Source organism: Podarcis muralis, chromosome 7 (genome assembly GCF_964188315.1).
Source record: "Podarcis muralis chromosome 7, rPodMur119.hap1.1, whole genome shotgun sequence".
Lineage (NCBI taxonomy): Eukaryota > Metazoa > Chordata > Lepidosauria > Squamata > Lacertidae > Podarcis > Podarcis muralis.
In genome coordinates this window covers 56199375-56216054 of record NC_135661.1, presented here as the reverse complement: position 1 = coordinate 56216054, position 16680 = coordinate 56199375, and the positions used below count along the sequence as shown (strand labels likewise).

At 44.1% G+C, this 16680-nt stretch overlaps 1 protein-coding gene across 1 annotated transcript; it reads right to left on the bottom strand.

Annotated features, from left to right (window-relative positions):
* Window positions 1–3866: 3866 nt before the first annotated feature.
* Window positions 3867–16541, bottom strand: COQ9 (coenzyme Q9). Its single transcript, XM_028739312.2, has 9 exons — window positions 16385–16541; window positions 14915–15086; window positions 14306–14441; window positions 13475–13617; window positions 13173–13257; window positions 11669–11773; window positions 8815–8970; window positions 5719–5772; window positions 3867–4520 (listed from the first exon to the last, which is right to left on the bottom strand). Exons 1-9 carry the CDS (start codon window positions 16443–16445, stop codon window positions 4485–4487), a joined length of 948 nt encoding a protein of 315 aa, XP_028595145.2. The 5' UTR covers window positions 16446–16541; the 3' UTR covers window positions 3867–4484.
* Window positions 16542–16680: the final 139 nt, after the last annotated feature.

Sequence of the window (16680 nt, the reverse complement as noted above, 5' to 3'; positions counted from 1 at the left end):
GTTAAGCTTTCTGGTAGGTTTTACATCCTAAAGGGCCCCACCTTCCACACAACCTGTCCCCCACCAAGTGTTCTCTACAAAATGGAAATCAGTTCAAATCTTCACTTGACTGGCTGCAGACAATCAAATGGTCGTCAAGGCCTTTGCTTTCCCAAGGCTCCCCTCACCCACCCACTGGGGGAAGCAGCTCCTTTCTCTGTCCTGGAAACAGCAGCAGTAGCACTGAAGGTGGGCAGCCATGGGGTTGCCAACTTTTCGACTAGCCCTTGCTGTTCTGCCCTGGATAGCAATTTGATCTGCAGGCCTTAGCTCGTGATGGTGCTTCCGTCAAAGCTTTAAAGTGCTTCACTTGCTGACATCTCTAGAGCAGGCTGCTGACAGGAGCATACCAGGTCAGTTGGCAACCCAGTTTCCCGTCCTCCAATCCTGCCATTCAAAAGGCCCAATGCCAACCTCTGGAACAGAGTTTATTCTTTACCTCCCCACCTCTTTTTTCCCTAGTATTTCCCAACTACCCCAATATCCCTCAAAAAAACCACCTACCCACCCTGGCCCAGTTAGAAATTTTAAGCGGAATTAGTGAAACACTTTCACAGAGTGGCTGGTTTTATTCCTATGCTGAAATTTTTTAAAGAAGCAATTGATTTTCTAGTTTTACTATTTATTGAATAACTTTGAGAAGGGCTATCTTCTTTTTATTGTAGTACAAACCTTGGTATTGTGTTGTTTTGTGTTGTTGTTGGGTTCCCCTCCCCCCACCCACCACCCTGTTTAAATAGCACTGGAGTTAACATCTTACAATCTTGTGCTCTGCGTGTGTAAATAACTGTATTTTTGGATCTTGTCTGTCTGTACCTGAAAGTGGGAAAGATCTCCCAGGACACCTGTGAATTGGACCAGCAAATGTCCAAGCAGCCTTGCTTCAACAGCACTCCCAATTCAAAGTAGGCCAAAGTACCAGTAGGGCGGGGAAGTTGGGTGAGAGACCCACAAAACTTGGGATCACTGGAGATATTCGCCCATAGTATCGATATGTCCTGGAAGCCTTCTAACCGAGAGCTCAGTTTTGTTGGTAAAAGCTATTCCCAGTGATGGGCCCATTACATAGGAAACTGCCCTTTACTGAGTCCATCTAGCTCAGTATTGTCAACACTGGCTGGCAGCAGCACTCTAAGCTTTCAGGTGGGAGACATTCCAAGCCTATCAGGTACTTCTGGACTAAAACTCCTTGGCCAAGCTGGCTGAGGCTGATGGGAGACAGAATAACAGCAGGAGGCTCCCAGGCTGTAGCTTTTTTCTAAGCATAGTTCTCCTTGAGATTTGCTAGCTTCCTAACCTCAGCACAGTTTGGGGTCCTTTCTCTGATGAGAATGCATTTTCATTTGATTCCAGTGGTTTGGGTCCTCCTCTCTGGAGCAGCAGAAAACAAGCTTGTTCTGTCTTCCATGGGACAGCCATTTAGATATTCTGAACCCCAACCCAGAGCCTCTCACTCACCTCCCTGCTTTTATCTGTCTCCTGTTCTCTTTTACGTCTGCTCACTTCTTCCAAACCTGCTTCCAAAACAGCACCTCTCGCTTCATGCTGGGAAAGTGCTTTGCAAAAAAAACATTGCCAGCATAGAGAATGTGTGCAGAGGAACTACTGAGTTCACATGTGGGGAACCTTTTTTCTCTTTTTTTACCCCAAGGGCCACATTCCGTTCTGGGCAACCATCCTGAGGGCCACATGCCAGCATTGGGCAGGACCAGCGGCAAAATAGAGCAATGAATGAAAAAGTTTACCTTAATACAGAACACTAGTTTCTACACAGTCTGTCTTCCATTCTGGTAAATAAACGACACCATCAATGTTCAAGGGGACATTCCAGCTAGGCAAAAACACTCAGGGTGAGATGCAGAGTCAGTGAGGGAAGTGGGCTGGGGAGAATCCAGAAGGCCAGGTATTGAGATGTGATGATCATGGACCTATACAGAACCCAGATCCTAATTATTAGCAAAATACGCACATCACATGTCTTGCAAGTTGAGGAAATGCATGGATGGGGGAGAGAGAAAATATCTGCCCCCAACCAGCCCACTTTTGCCTCTTGTCCTGCCCACTACCAGTGTGTGTGTCTCCCAATTATTCCCCACAGAAATGAGCCCTTAACCCCAAAAATGTTCCCCACCCATGGCTTAAACTAGCCTTTCCCACACCCGGAACTCTCCAGACTTTTTGGACTACAACTCCCATCAGCTCCAGCTTTATATGACCACACTGGCTGATGGGAATTGCAGTCTAGAGCATACAGGGGGCAGCAGCTTGGCAAAGGCAGGCCTGTTTCATTGCTAAGATGTTTGTATCATAGAGGCACCTTGCAGATACTTAGGAAACAGCCCTGTCCTCCTGCCACAGGCCACATTGGCCCTCTACTGGGCAACTCCTCTCCCATAGAATTTGGGCATGTACCGGTAAATCTGAAGATCCAACTCTGCTGGCCCTTTTCCTCTTGAAAAAGCCTTGGGAGGGGCAGCCAAAACAGCCTGGCCTTTCCAGCATGAGGAGTCTGGAGTAGCAGGGAGCCATGGGGGAAGAGTGACAGAGCCAGGCAGCTCTGTTAATGGACTGTCAGTAGGGGGGCAGGGGGCAGTTATCCCATAAATTAGTTAGTATCCTATGGAGGAGGAGGTGGCGTGAAGGCTGGGACATGCAAATGCTTGGACAGGCTGTGAATGGAGAAGAGGTTGGCTTAGGATTATTTGATGCACAGATTGTGGGGAGGGGGGGTGAGGACGTGGGGGGTTGCCAAATATGTTTTGGTTGTTTTGTTTTTTAAAATGGAACTGCTTGGTCAATAAACAAACATTACTCCCTATTCCAGTCTCAGATTATTATTATTATTATCATCATCATACAATTATACCATATTTACTCAGATGTAATGCACACCTTTTTTGGCCAGATTACGTCGTGAAAATTAGGGTGCATTAGATTCGATGGCGCATTGTATTATACAATAGACGATAACCGTTTAGAGAGAATGATACAATGGGGTGTGAATGAGAGGGCGTTGACCCTTTGAAACCATACAGTTGCTTCAGTTTCTCAAGGACAAAGGGATGCCAATACAGTAGCACTTCAGCCCCTCTTAAATGTCTGGCTAAGATGATTGACTTGTGTCTCTGTTATGAGTTGGCTATGAAATCACTGTGATGATTTTGCTTGATGAGCTCCATAAGCAACAAAAGGCTTTCATTGTTAATTGTCTAGAATTTCCAGCCTTAAAAATGTGACACCCATTGGAGCTGGGAAGGGAAACAGAACCAGAAGCAGTTTTGGTTTGAATCAGAATGCAGGGAGATAGTTTTTTTAACCAGGCTTGAAGAGGCCTGTGAGCTCTCTAGGATTCTTGGGATTTTATTTTATTGATTGGATGTATATCCCATCCTTCCTCCAAGGAGCTCAAAGTGGCATTGTTCCCCCACATCCCTATAAAATCCCCCACAACAACCCTGTGAGGTAGGCTAGGCCAAGAAGCAGTGACTGGCCAAAGGCCACCCAATGAGCTTCATGACAGAGTAGAAAAAGAAAAGAACTGACTCAAGTAATATTAAGCCTTGAGTCCAACACAACTAGATTAACATAACCGGCAGCTGAATTGCCTCCCTTGATGTTCAAAGTGACTTGAGGCAACATTCTGTGACCGCTCATTCACTCACGCAGGGCATGAAAATGTGTGTGCATGTTTCAGTTCTTCCCAAAATAGCAAAACTTGCATTTGTTGTACCATTACTGTGGATCTTCTGAAATCTCAGATGATACTATTTATGCCAAAAGACTAAATGAATCTCAGAAGGAAGAAGCTGCAAACTCTCACACAGAAGGCAGTTTGAATTTTTATTATTATTAATTTACAGACATGTCAGTGTCCAGGAACAGAGAAAATTATACATTTGCAATAGAACTCTGATGGCTATTCGATAGCTGGGCTTTCAAGCTACAGTTGCCATCAGCTTTCATGCAAATAGTCCTGGAAGAAAACTGAAAGCAGTGACAAAACATCAACAGAAGCCTACAGTGATGATGTGATCCTTCCTGAGCAGAAATGTATTGAGAGTTGGAGCAGAAACACACAATTTGGCACAGTGCTGGCCATGTCTCCCAATGATGCAGCAACCTCTGAGTCAGACACAAAGATAGCAAATGCGGGGGTGAATGAAAGCAAGACACTTTTGGTTACCAACTTTCATTCACATCATCTTCTAAAAATGGACCCTAATTTGTTAGTTTTTACTAACTGGGTCAAGTATCAGGAGCGGCATCATCACCAGAAAACCAGGTTGTGACATTTACACAGCCCAGGAAAAAAGGTTCTCATGCTAGGATGACCTTTAATGTGTGTTTTAATAGTACTAGAAAAATCGTGGAAACAGTTTAAACTTCTTGCGATGGGATTCCTCCTCTTTTTGGGTCTTGGAACTCCCTCTCCCAACTCTTCCATCTTATCGACGTTGGTTCAGTCCTGTGAGATTCCTTATCTGTTTGGTTCACAAATAATATGTCATTAAATATAAGGCCAATGAGAAAATTACTAGCTGCAAAGAGGCAGCATAGGAATATGTCACTGCTCCTTATTGACTGGGAAAGGTAACTCTAGCGTGCTGTGGTTTTCAAATGGTGTTACAGGGAAGGAGTCCCTCAATGAGAATAAGATCAATAAGGTGAGCAAACTTTTCTGGAAAAAAGCTTGCCTCCACCCCTTAACAAAATTTCTCTGAAACATGCACCATGTGTTTCAGGGCATGTTCCCATTCACTTAGGATGGAAAGTGAGGCCCAAATAGGCCTGGTCAGTACTCTGGAGGACATGAACATGTTGCCCCAAAACATACACCAGAACCCTGCATAACACACACAGATAGCTTGGCAGGAAAGTGGACTGGGAAGATAAAAAATTGAAGGCAACAGCTTTCAAGGAAGGGCATTGGGCAGCAACAGATTATAGAGAGAATTCCTACACTTCTTGTGGTTGCTCACTAACTAAGCAATTTAACATTTTAAACTGGATTCATTTAACAAAATGTATATGCTGCAGGATTTGTAATAAACCTCTTAAGCGGTTTAACAATATATAAAACAAAACACTGAAATTATCCGTAAAAACAGTTATTTAAAATAGAATTAAAATCAACTATAGCAAAAAATAAAAAATACATGTTGATATTCTACATGGGTGAACAGGCTTACCTAAGCAAACATGTTTTACGCAGGCACTGAAGGGTATAGGGGAGGTGCCTGCCTAATACAAATAGGCAGGGAATTCCAAAGTTTAGGTGCTGCCACACTAAAAAATCAATTTATTGCAAATGCAGCTCAAGTATTATGTGGCCTCTGTAACAGCTCCAGTTCTGCAGATTGAAACAGCTGAGTAGGCATATATGAGTAAGGCGATCCTGCAAGTAATTTGATCCCAAGCTGGCTTTATATACCTCTGCTGCTTGAAGGATTCTTGAGTAATGAAAAACATTGTGTGCAAACGCATCCATACAGATTAACCTGGGAAATTCTGCAAGTAAGACTACCTCGCAGATCCTCTCTTTTAAAAAAAAATAAAATCATAAAAGCAACCATTTCCCTTTGCATTCCTCCACATCCATTATTGCATGCATAATTTCCCAGGGGGGAAGCTGTTTGGTATGCAACAACCTGAGGAAATCCTGTTTCTGGCATTACTTACAGTGACAGCAGCACCCATCAGTCCCTGGACGAGGGCTTCTCCTGTTGCCTGCACCTAGGAAACAAAACACAGGCACTGAAATATTTTGCTTTGTGCTGGTTTTGCATTGGTGGACCAGCCCAATATGGAAAGGCGCTAGCTCAGTGGCAGAGCATCTGCTTTGCATGTAGAGTGAGCCATGCTCAGTTTCTGACAGGGCTGAGAAAGAGTCCTGTCTGACTCAGTATAAGGCTGCTTCCTAAGAGTTATTCTACAGTGATAGAGCTGACAGCAAGTACATGCTATTTGGCCGGCAGTATCTGTAGAAACCTGAAACGGCACTACAGTGACATGCAATCTTAGGATCTCAGCGGAATCCAAAGACCTGCACGTATACAGCAAACACCAGGCACAACTGGAACAAACGCAATTGATTAACATCACAGCAGCAGCTCCAACACTAACAAAAGACTTGCTTAGAAATCTCCAGGAAGATTTTCTAAGCAAATTAGTCCGATTTAATTCAGAGACCAATAAAGTGTATCGCATTGAGTGCCACTTCTTCTCCTTAATGTGAATAATTAACTTACATTCTCCACCAGGGCCTGTATGAGAGCGAGGCATTGCAAAGTTATGAGAAGCTGCACAGATGGATTGACTGCAACTATGTGGGTGATAATATAATGATTCTTTGCAATGCTATCACCACAGCACGTAGGCAGGGCCTAGTATGTGCCACCAGAGCCCTTTTCATATGTTGCACAGATGGGGGTAGTGCTAGACTTTGCCCGGCAATCTGTGTACCTGCCTGAAAAAAGGTTCCGACTTTGTCAGCAAAATGCTGCATGTTTTTAATGCAGGGGTTAGAATCTTTGGCCATTTCTCCCCAAACTACACTCACATGCCCCCTCACATCTGATATCCTGTGCAATGTCAGGTGCAGGTAGGTAGAGACCTGGCTGCCAATGCACATTAAGGAGTCTTAAAATGCACTCCTAATTGGAAGGCAAAGCAGGTTTCAGCTCAGCCAAAGGGGGACCTACGACCTGGCGGCTGCTTAATTACATGTGACCCTCCAAACACTGCAGGTCTACTCTTGTTCTCTTTGCCACCCCTCTGGGTATCACTTCCCCATATATGTCAGGTGTATGTGTGTGGGAGAGAAACAGAGAGAAAGAGACAGCGTGTGCCCGGGGAAAATACCATAAATGGGACAGAGCCAAAATAGAAAGAGCAATGAAAAGGGTGAGGGAGAAAAAGACTGTGACAAACAATTAGTTCCAACCTGTGTTAATGGAGGGGGTGGGAAACAGAAGAAAGCTGAAACAGAGAGAGATGGAGGAGAGAGGGGGAGACCTATTAAATCCTGTGATGCTGCAAATTCCACCCACTTTGGCTCTGGCCCCTAACAAACTAGCCCTGAGGAAATGCACCCTCAGCAAACAGGATAATGGTTCCCTAACCCTGGACTAAGGGATGGGGAACTGGTGGACTGGGTTTGGTCTGCCAGAGCTTCTTCATCTGTGCATCCCAGACTCCAGGGTCTCTCTTCTCATTTTAAGTTTCTCACATTCCCCTTGCTGCAATGTAGTCACAGCCACAAGGTGAACCAGATAGACAGGACAAGAGCCCGGCAGGCAGGCAGGCAGGCACACCAACAAAATGAGACACCTGAGCATAATGACTAGACTGGGACATCTTTCCAAAAGGCACTCTAGCTACAGCACTCTGTTGCCATGCCTCTGACCTCACATGCATGCCTACCACTCTCTCTTGCTCTCCTCCATCTCTCTTGCTCTCACCATGATCAAACTGCAGCCACGAGAAAAAATGAGGGAGATGGAAAGAGAAGGCAGAGAGAGCTGGAGGCAGGCAGATAGGTACACAGGGAATTCTCATAAGATAACAGCATGTGGAGATTGAAGCAGTGCCATCTGAGAAGTGCCTGCCAGCCTCCAGCACTCTCATCTTTCTGATGGATTGTAGAGAGGAGAATGAGAGAGAAACTTCAGGTAGGCTTCGGCCCATCCACTTTAGCTGCCACCATGAGTTTATATACATGAATGGTTGTATCCACCTATGTTTTACTTAGAGCTGAAATTAATGGACTCTAGTTAGTCACTTCCATTAATTTCAATGAGTCTACCCAAACCTGTCATAGGACCTCAGGACTGTGCGCATGTTCTTGTGGAACACCCAGGAAAGTCTGAGGATTCTGGAGGCTAGATTGGTGCACTGGGCAGAGAGGAGTGAGCCAACAGCCAACAAAATGGTTGGTTTGGGGCTATAAAAGGCACAGTTCTCTTCCCCACACCCATCTCCCCAAATCTGAATCAATGAAAACTTGTTTCTAGAATTCCCAGTAGCTCTACACAGAACACTGTGTGACAGCAGCTAAGCATTAAATCTCCTAAATTAGACTAAGAATACAATTTAGCATTCATAAAATGTAACAATCAATTAAAAAGATATTCTGAACCCAAATCCTAATTATTTGCAAAATATGTGTGTCATAAATGTTTAGAGGTATGTGAATGGATGGATGTGTGAATAGTTGTATGTTTGCAAATGGGGGAGATGCATGAACGGATGTTTATGAATGGGGCAGAGGCAAAAAAAGGTGCCTTCTGTTAGCCCACTTCTGACTCTTGTCCTCCCCACTTTCCCCCCAAGCGAATGAGTCCTTAACCCCATAAAAGTTCCACACCTATGGCTTAAACTGGCCTTTTCCCAACCTGGTGCTCTACAGAAGCTATGGATTACAACTCCCATCAGCTCCAGCATTATATGACCAAGCTGGCTGGGGCTTATGAGCATTGTACAGTGGTACCTCAGGTTAAGTATTTAATTCGTTCCAGAGGTCCGTTCTTAACCTGAAACTGTTCTTAACCTGAAGCACCACTTTAGCTAATGGGGCCTCATGCTGCCGCCGCACCGCTGGAACCCGATTTCTGTTCTCATCCTGAAGCAAAGTTCTTAACCTGAGGTACTATTTCTGGGTTAGCGGAGTCTGTAACCTGAAGCATATGTAACCCGAGGTACCACTGTAGTCCAAAAAAATGGAGGACAGCAGTTCACATGTGCCACAGAAGACTGTGCTGTTTATAAATGGATTACCTGCTTAGCTGTGTGTCCCATGTTCATGGCATCAGCTATTCTGTTTTGTAAGAAGGACCAAGTCTCCTCAAAGTCAGGAGAGGAGTCCTGAATCATCACTAGCTCTGTAGTGTTGTAAATGCCAGCAAGCACTGCTCGACGAGTGTACCAGTTTATCTGTAAGGGTAGAAACCAAGAGACAAAGTTACATGAGTACCTGTAAGAAATTAAGACTTCACAGGCTATACCAATATGAAACTATGCCATCCATGACCAGTAGTACTTGAACCCTGCATTATTATTTTTAAACCTAGATTTCTGTGACAAGTGAACCCAAATTATTCACCAAGAATTGCTGGATTCTGCAATGAGTTCTTTTGGGAGCTGCCCAGAGTGGCTGGGGCAAAGCTTTCAGATGGGCAGCATATTATTATTATTATTATTATTATTATTATTATTATTATTATTATAACGCAGCAAATGTAGAACTGTGTGATTATTTTGCACTGAAGCATCACTCCTTCCTTGGACTGACAGATGAAAGATTCTAGTATGTAAATGGGACCCAGCAGATTTTCATGGGTCTCTATTGCACAGCCCATTTATTTCTACAGAATACTGGATCACAGCCCAGTGCAAAATCTCTCTATTCACCATCCTAGCTTTAAAAACACCACCAACCACCATTGCTGAGCTGAAAAACAAACTGGCCTTGCTCCATGTTAGCCTAGTAACTAGCCCCAAAGCACAAAGTTCAGTCAAACTACCTGGTAAACCAGCCGCATGAAACCCCACGGACAATAAATGTTGAAGGTGTCACAATATTCTGTCTTTTTATTGCAACACACAAGGATTGCAATCCTATATCCATTTATATGGAAGCATATTGCATTGAACTTGGTGGTACTTACTTCTGTATACATATGTTCAGGATTTCACTTGAACAATTAAACAACCCTCTGAAAATAATTCAGCACATACCTTCTAGTAGAATAGAAATTTTGCCCAAGAAATCACCCCAGTACCTGTCTATCAAGCATGTAAACCAGGGATTAACGCAAAAAACACAAAAAGGACAGTCGGGATCCTCCAGATCAGCAAAGTAGAGATTATTATTGAACCAGCATTTGTTTGGGGCATTTATCAGTTCACAGGTTACATAAAACTATGTTAGGCACACCACAGCTGAGAACCAATTACTATCTCATTCAGCCTGTCGAAACTTCAAAAAACATGTCACTCAAAATCCATTATAACAAACGACATTCTCCTATTTCTTTTTATCACTTCTCGAACTGTTGTTAACCAAAGTGGAAAATTGGATTCTTTTGCAACTACCTAATGAACATATATGGTGCCATCCACAATAGTTTCAATGAAGTCCTGCCAGCAATGCAAAGGCACTTTTCCAGTTTCCAAGAAAGCTCAGGGGGAGGGGGAGAGGGAAGAAAATTAAGCACTATTTGTAAGGCTGAATATTTTAACAAGTTCATCCACAATTTGCATACTCCAAAAAGAACCTTAGTTTCCTGGTGTGAGCACTGTCTTTTATTTGGCTTTCTGGTTTATTCCTTTAATTTGTCTGTGTGCTACTTATTTGTCACTGCAGTGGCTGCTATTTTATCCTCACACAAGTTTATTAAAGTCATTCATTAACAAGACCCACTAAGCTTTTCCTACCCCTTACTTATGTAAACGCAATAGGTCAAGTAATTCATTAATTGCTTTAATTAAGATATAATTTACTTTGCTATTATTTCCTGCCGGAAAGTTGATGGCTCTCATAAGCCCTGGGTATTTTTAGGGAGCTGCTTACGAGTTTTCAAAGAACATTCATCACTTTCGGTTGTCCCGGCTGGAGGTGGGATACTGAGCAGCAGAACTGTGGCAAATGGCCAGTTCAACTCTGTGTGTGTGTCACTTAAATAAATACATTCCACTTTGTTTCTTTCTATAAAAGGAAAACAATTTTATAATTAAAAAACCTTACACAGTACTGTCAGCTAATATTCTGTCACTTTCAAATATATCCAATTCTAGAAGTGCTGTCTGCTTTGATTTGGTTGCTTTAGTTTGCATTATTATGTTTCTTTTAAAAGTTTTATAAGGCTTTATTTTCTCACCTTAGTTGTCTTCAAGAAAAGTGATATATGAACATTGTAACTTAAGTCTGGTTTTTGTTTTAATTTGCTGACAGCATGACTGGGCACACCACTAAGCAGAGGGCCAGTGAGAGCCCAGTCACCCATTATCCTTACCTGCCCAGACACACTTGGATGAGCTGCATATTTAATTTTAGCTTATGCAGACTGACGATATGTACAAGGTGCTTGCAACTCTATGCCCAACTGCATGGCCTCTTGAGCCCTGCCCTTGTTGCTTTATTAAAACTAGCAGAGGGGATCTGATTAGCTGGGTGTGATTAATGAGTCACTGTGTGAGGCGGTAGTCCCCACCGCTATGAAACAGGCAGCAGTGGAGCCACTTCTAACCATGACCATGGTATCATCCTAGATACCATGACCATGGTATCATCCTAGATCAGCTCCATGGTATGAGTATGGGGGGACCCTGTGTTACAACGGTTCTGATCCTACCCACAGGGTTTTTTGGACCCTTGGCACTTAAGAGTTGTATCCTCCTTGTGTCCTCCTTTTTCAGCGAGTGACTGTTGCTAATGCAATAAAAAGGGACTATCATAACCCCAAGCTCTTTGGAAACCAAAATCCTGAAAGCTTTTTAGTACCGCAAGTGTTTGAACTGCGTAATTTCCCAAGCACAGCCCAAAATGTATTTATCATGCAAGGCAGAACATTTCAAGCTTTCCTGTTGCTCCCCAAAGTCCTATCAACATCTGTGTCTTGCTCAGACTTACATCAGTGGACTGGTCTCCTGCGTAGTGCCACATGTCATCCACCATGCTCGTCAGGAGGTTTAGGCTGGCTGGGATATTGTGCGGCAGCAACAGCACACTAATAGCCTAGGGAGAAGGAAAAGCCAGATAAATTAATGAGGCAAGGAGAAACACTCTTCACCACACTTTCCTCCCCTCTTTTCTATACACCTTGTTTTCATCTGCAGCAGGAGTAATCCAACATCATGTTTTTGGAAATCTAATCAACCCCAGATAGCATAGCCAATGGTCAGGGGTGAGGGGAGCTGTAGTTCAGCAACATCTGGAGAGCACCATGTTGGCTATCCCTGCTATACAAGCCTTCCCAGTACTGATTCCTTGCCGTTTCTGCATACATCATAGCTTCAACTCCATTGCCTGTGCCCATCTTATGGGACAGAAAACATTGGTAATGCTTTTTATTACCGTAAGAACCTAGCAATGGCAGCCACCAGAGCCCTAAAGCAATTCACAGAGAAATCCAGTTGAAACTTTGATACCAGGGGCAATCTAACTCAGGCTTGAATTTCCTATCAAACTTGAATAGGAAAAATAAGTTATGGATATGTTTGCTATTTTGTGATTCCAAGAAGATGACTGCTACTAAAGGCCCTTAGGATCTGAAAAAGTGAAAGGAATTGCTTCCCCACGCCGCACTCCGGTCAGGTTACCATCTCTCACCCTAATCAACATGACAGCACGGTTGACTGGATAAACAGAGAGAGGTATAAGCAGCTGGGGAAGGAGATGAGGACAGAGGGTGAAGAAAGAGCCATTGAGAGTGGAGGGGGCCCTCTTTCCAAGTTTGGGCACCCCTGGTGATGTCTGCTGTTTCCACGAACTCTTCTCATAGTGAGACTTTTGTGGGTAAGCTGAGTTTGTTTGGTCCCTGGATGAGAACTCGGAGGCTGAGAGGGGAGAGTGTGTCAGAAGGGAAATGAATTGATACTGATTTTTATCTATTAGAACCTTTGTATTAATGTAACATTTTTATATATAACTGTGTATTTTTTTGAAATATTTTGTTTAAGTTGTCGCTTCAGTTTTCTGTATACCACTTAGAAATATTTTAAATATATTAAGTGGTACATAAATTAAATAATCAATCACTCTTCCTTTACGGAATTTGGGGTGACAACAGCAAGGGTGATCTGCAACTCAATGTTGTAGCATATCCCTGCCCTCCATAACAAGTACTTCTGTTCAAGGTTCCATCCATCCTAGAATAGCAGCCTAGTAGTGCTACTCATGCTTCAAGGGGGAGAGGGACAGCTGTTCAGGAAGGGAAATGGGGTGGGGAAGACACATTATTTCCCCTCCACTCTTCCAATACCTCCCCAATATGTGGAAATCCCTAATTTAACTTCAACCACCTAGCTTCCCAGGGAATTATAAGAAATATACCAATTCTGCTATACAAAGCAATGAACATAGGTGACACTCTAAGGGATATCCCATGTTTTCAAAAATAATGTTAGGTTTGTACCTGGGGCCATTTTTCAATATATGGAATCAACATTCTCAGCCTGGCCTCCAAAGCATCCTTCAGAAACTGGTCTGTCTTCTTCTTCCTTTAAAAGGAAAAGAGAATTTATTGTGATTTTATTCTTTAATCAAAAATTGGTAGCAAGATGCATTAGGGAAATTACCTCACAAGTGCCCTCCTTGTGACCAGATTCCACGGTTAGGCTTTCTGTGTCAACATACAATTGTCACCTGTTGTGTTTCTGCCTGAAATGGTGGCATAATAACTAACCTCCCACAGCAGCAGGGGTGACCAGTACTCACTCTGCTTGACCGAGCTGCACCAGTTTGTGTTGTTCCTCTAAAAGTTCAGTCAGCTTGGAGTTACACTGTGCTACAAAGTGCAGGATCAGTTCGCTGCCATCATTGTGAAAGAGCCCTGCTGCAGCAACAGAGAGACCCAGTGACTAAAAGGAAGAAGGGAAACAGGTTGAACAGGTAAATTACCCAGGAGCCAGAAAGCAGGCAATACTGTTCTACAGCCTGTTTGGTACAAACATTCCAAGCAAAGCAACAATGCTGTGGCCAACACTGTCGTTCTACATTATGGCCGTATCTCATGTGCAGAGTAGCTTTCATGCTGCTGCTAAAACTCAGACAGCTCTGCTCTACACTGTAGGTTTTTGAGGACCCTACAGCTAATCCGTCTGAACTGCAATGATATCATCCAAAAACATCCTCCAAATTACTGTTTTCCATCTGCAGAAAGTAGAAACATAGATTCCTAGAATGTAGGAGCCCTCAAGGCAAGACTTACGTCATGTTTTGCATGTGCTTTGTGGGTAAAGACCCATTGTGGCCAACAAACTTTAAAATGGGTTAATTGCAATGGCTCCCCACCAGGCAACTCTCAGAGTTATAGCTCTGCTAAGTTTTAAGTTCTTTGTCGCAAACCTCTCAGCACCCACATAAAATAAGAATTGTTCTGGGACCACCACAACAGTTAAAAACTTACTAAGGCTGTAACTCTAACTCCTCTTACTTGAGTTTAAGCCCCACTGAATTCAACAGTAGACATGGTTAGCATTGCTGTGTTTAGCACCTCATGCAGATGCTCCCTGCACCTCTTAGCACATCAGTCCTCTTGATAGCTACCTTGGCTCCCTCTGCAATAGCATCTGCTGTCCAGCCATGAGTGGGGACAAACTCCAGAGCTGCTGACAGGATTTGATGCTGCAGCTGTTCCTCACTTTCATAGCCCTCTGATTCTTCACCTCCCTGATCCGTGTAACTAGGAGAATAAAAATACAAAGTCACACCCTCAAATACCAAGGAGTCTCCCATTTTGGTCTTCCATATCGCTTTTCCATTGCCTTCATAATTCCTGCCAACTTAAAAGCTGCCCAGAGTTTCCTGTGCTCAAACTTTTGCTTGCTCAGTGTACACAATGCTGGTCTGTTAACATTTACAAGGGCACTGATGCCTCCTCTGATAAATCCAGGGATCTGCTCATCACAAGATCAGTATGGATTTTGTGGGGGCAGTAAGAGAAGACACACTGCAATGCTGCTCACGTCATCCTGGGATTACAGGCATAGGAAGGAGATGCCAGCTTCAAAAGAACTCACAGTAACATGCCTCCCCAGGGATGCAGAAATATCACACCCTGATTGCAATACAAAGCATTACGCCAGAACTTGTTGTGAGTTTGTGGGAAATGAGATCTCTCAGAGCTTTAAGTGGTGGTGGGAGCATGCAGGTTACCTGGGGTGTAAGTGTGGATGCTCTTGATCATGCTGCTCCCCCACTGGCTCTGACTCCAAATGCTGCTGGGTGGAAGACTGTGGGGGCTGTTGTTTCTGCTCATCTGATGCTCTCCACAGCACAGCTGCAGACTGAATGGCACGTTGCACTGGGTATAGCTGGCGTCTGAAGACTGAAACAGAAACCAGTTCAGTAAGACAAACTATCGTCTTTATTAACCACATCAACTTCATTTTTGACGTACAGTTATAAAAATTTAGAATCAAAGCAACCCAATGAGACTAGCCATTGAGATAGGAATGCCTGAGAGAATAGCTTATTCAAGGCTACCTTCTAAACTTGCAAGGATAAGCAGAGATTTGGACCTAAACTAAGCCTGTATATGCTCTAGTGTCTAGTCCTCTCAAAAGGGCTGGGTTCTGTTTGTACAACACATCACTGATACTTCAAACAAGTATTACCTTTGAAAGCCTTTTTCCTAACATGCCAAAAGAAGTTAGCCAATGCAAGTGGCATGTTAGCCAATAATTGCCCCATACCCAGATTACACTGGCAATTATCTATGTCTGTCAGTCCAGGCAAATATGCTTTTTCTTTGATTGTTGCAGAAGGACATATTTCTGTTCAATGAAATTGAACAAGTGAATGTGCTGAGCTGCCTTATGCCACTGCAAAAGTCTGGGTTAAACAAATGCAAGAAACTTGGTTGGTTGGTTAGCTTTGTTGGCATGTCCATCAGGCTCCTTCGGTGTAAGTTCCTGCTCCTTGGTGAAGTGGTGTGTTAGACTAGAGCTGTGTTCAAATCCCCACTCAGCTATGAAGCCCACTGGGTGATCTTGGGGGCCAGTCACTACTTCACAGGGTTGTTGTGGGGATTTGAATGAGATGGGGAAGAAAACCATGCATGCCACCTTAAGCTCCTTTGGGGGGAGGGGAAGGTGGGATATAATTGCAACAAATAAATATGAATAAATGAAACAAATAATAGCGGTAACAATAATAATATTTTATATGGCCCAAGCTTAGCTATGGCTTAGCGTTCAAACCAGGTATAAAGAGGTTGAAAGCAACTAAATAAATGATTTATCATTTTGAATGTACATGATTAATAATAATAAATACATGAGCAACAAACACCAGCCTGACAAGGGTTGAGTTTCGGAGGGTTCAGAAATCCCGGTGGCTCTTTCCCTTCCCTGAGCGTTATTTAACACAACAGCGTATAATGATTGCATGAACTGCGCAAATGAGCCACAATTAATCGCCTCCCCGGCCCCTCAAGGCGAGTTCAGGGGCGTCCTTGCCCCTTGGGTGCCACTTGCCCTTCGCCTCACCTTTCCCCGCCCCGCCCCACAAACCCCGCTCAGGCCCCGGCCGCAGGCTCCGTTTCCCGGGCGCGGAGGGAGTGGGGGGTCGGCAGGCGGCCCCCTCCCTTTCTCGCCCTCACCCGCCGCACGAGCTGCTCCTCACCCGCCTGGCAGCGTAGCAGCCCCCAACCCGCTCGCCTCAGACTCGCCGCGGCCGCCGCCATCTTTACAGTGGGCCAGGGAGCAATAAGAAGCGCCTTGGAGTGGGAAGCTCGAAGGGGCAGTCGCCATCTTTGGGGAGGGCAAACAGGCAGTGGGAGGAACCGCCCCCGCTGGCAGGCTTCAAAGAGAGAGAAGCAGGAGCTGTAGGATAGAGTTGTCTTTATAAGCCACACTTCCGGGCTTTACTGGCTTTCCCCTGCAACTCACATTGCAGGCTATAGCTGCGTTGCATCACAG

Coding starts and splice junctions, on each gene's coding strand:
- COQ9 (XM_028739312.2), bottom strand. CDS start 16,445: ATGGCGGCGGCCGCGGCGAGTCTGAGGCGAGCGGGTTGGGGGCTGCTA. Junction 13,618..14,305: donor CTATTGCAGAGGGAGCCAAG/GTAGCTATCAAG, acceptor TCTTCCTTTTAG/TCACTGGGTCTCTCTGTTGC. Junction 4,521..5,718: donor TGATGGGTGCTGCTGTCACT/GTAAGTAATGCC, acceptor TGAACCAAACAG/ATAAGGAATCTCACAGGACT.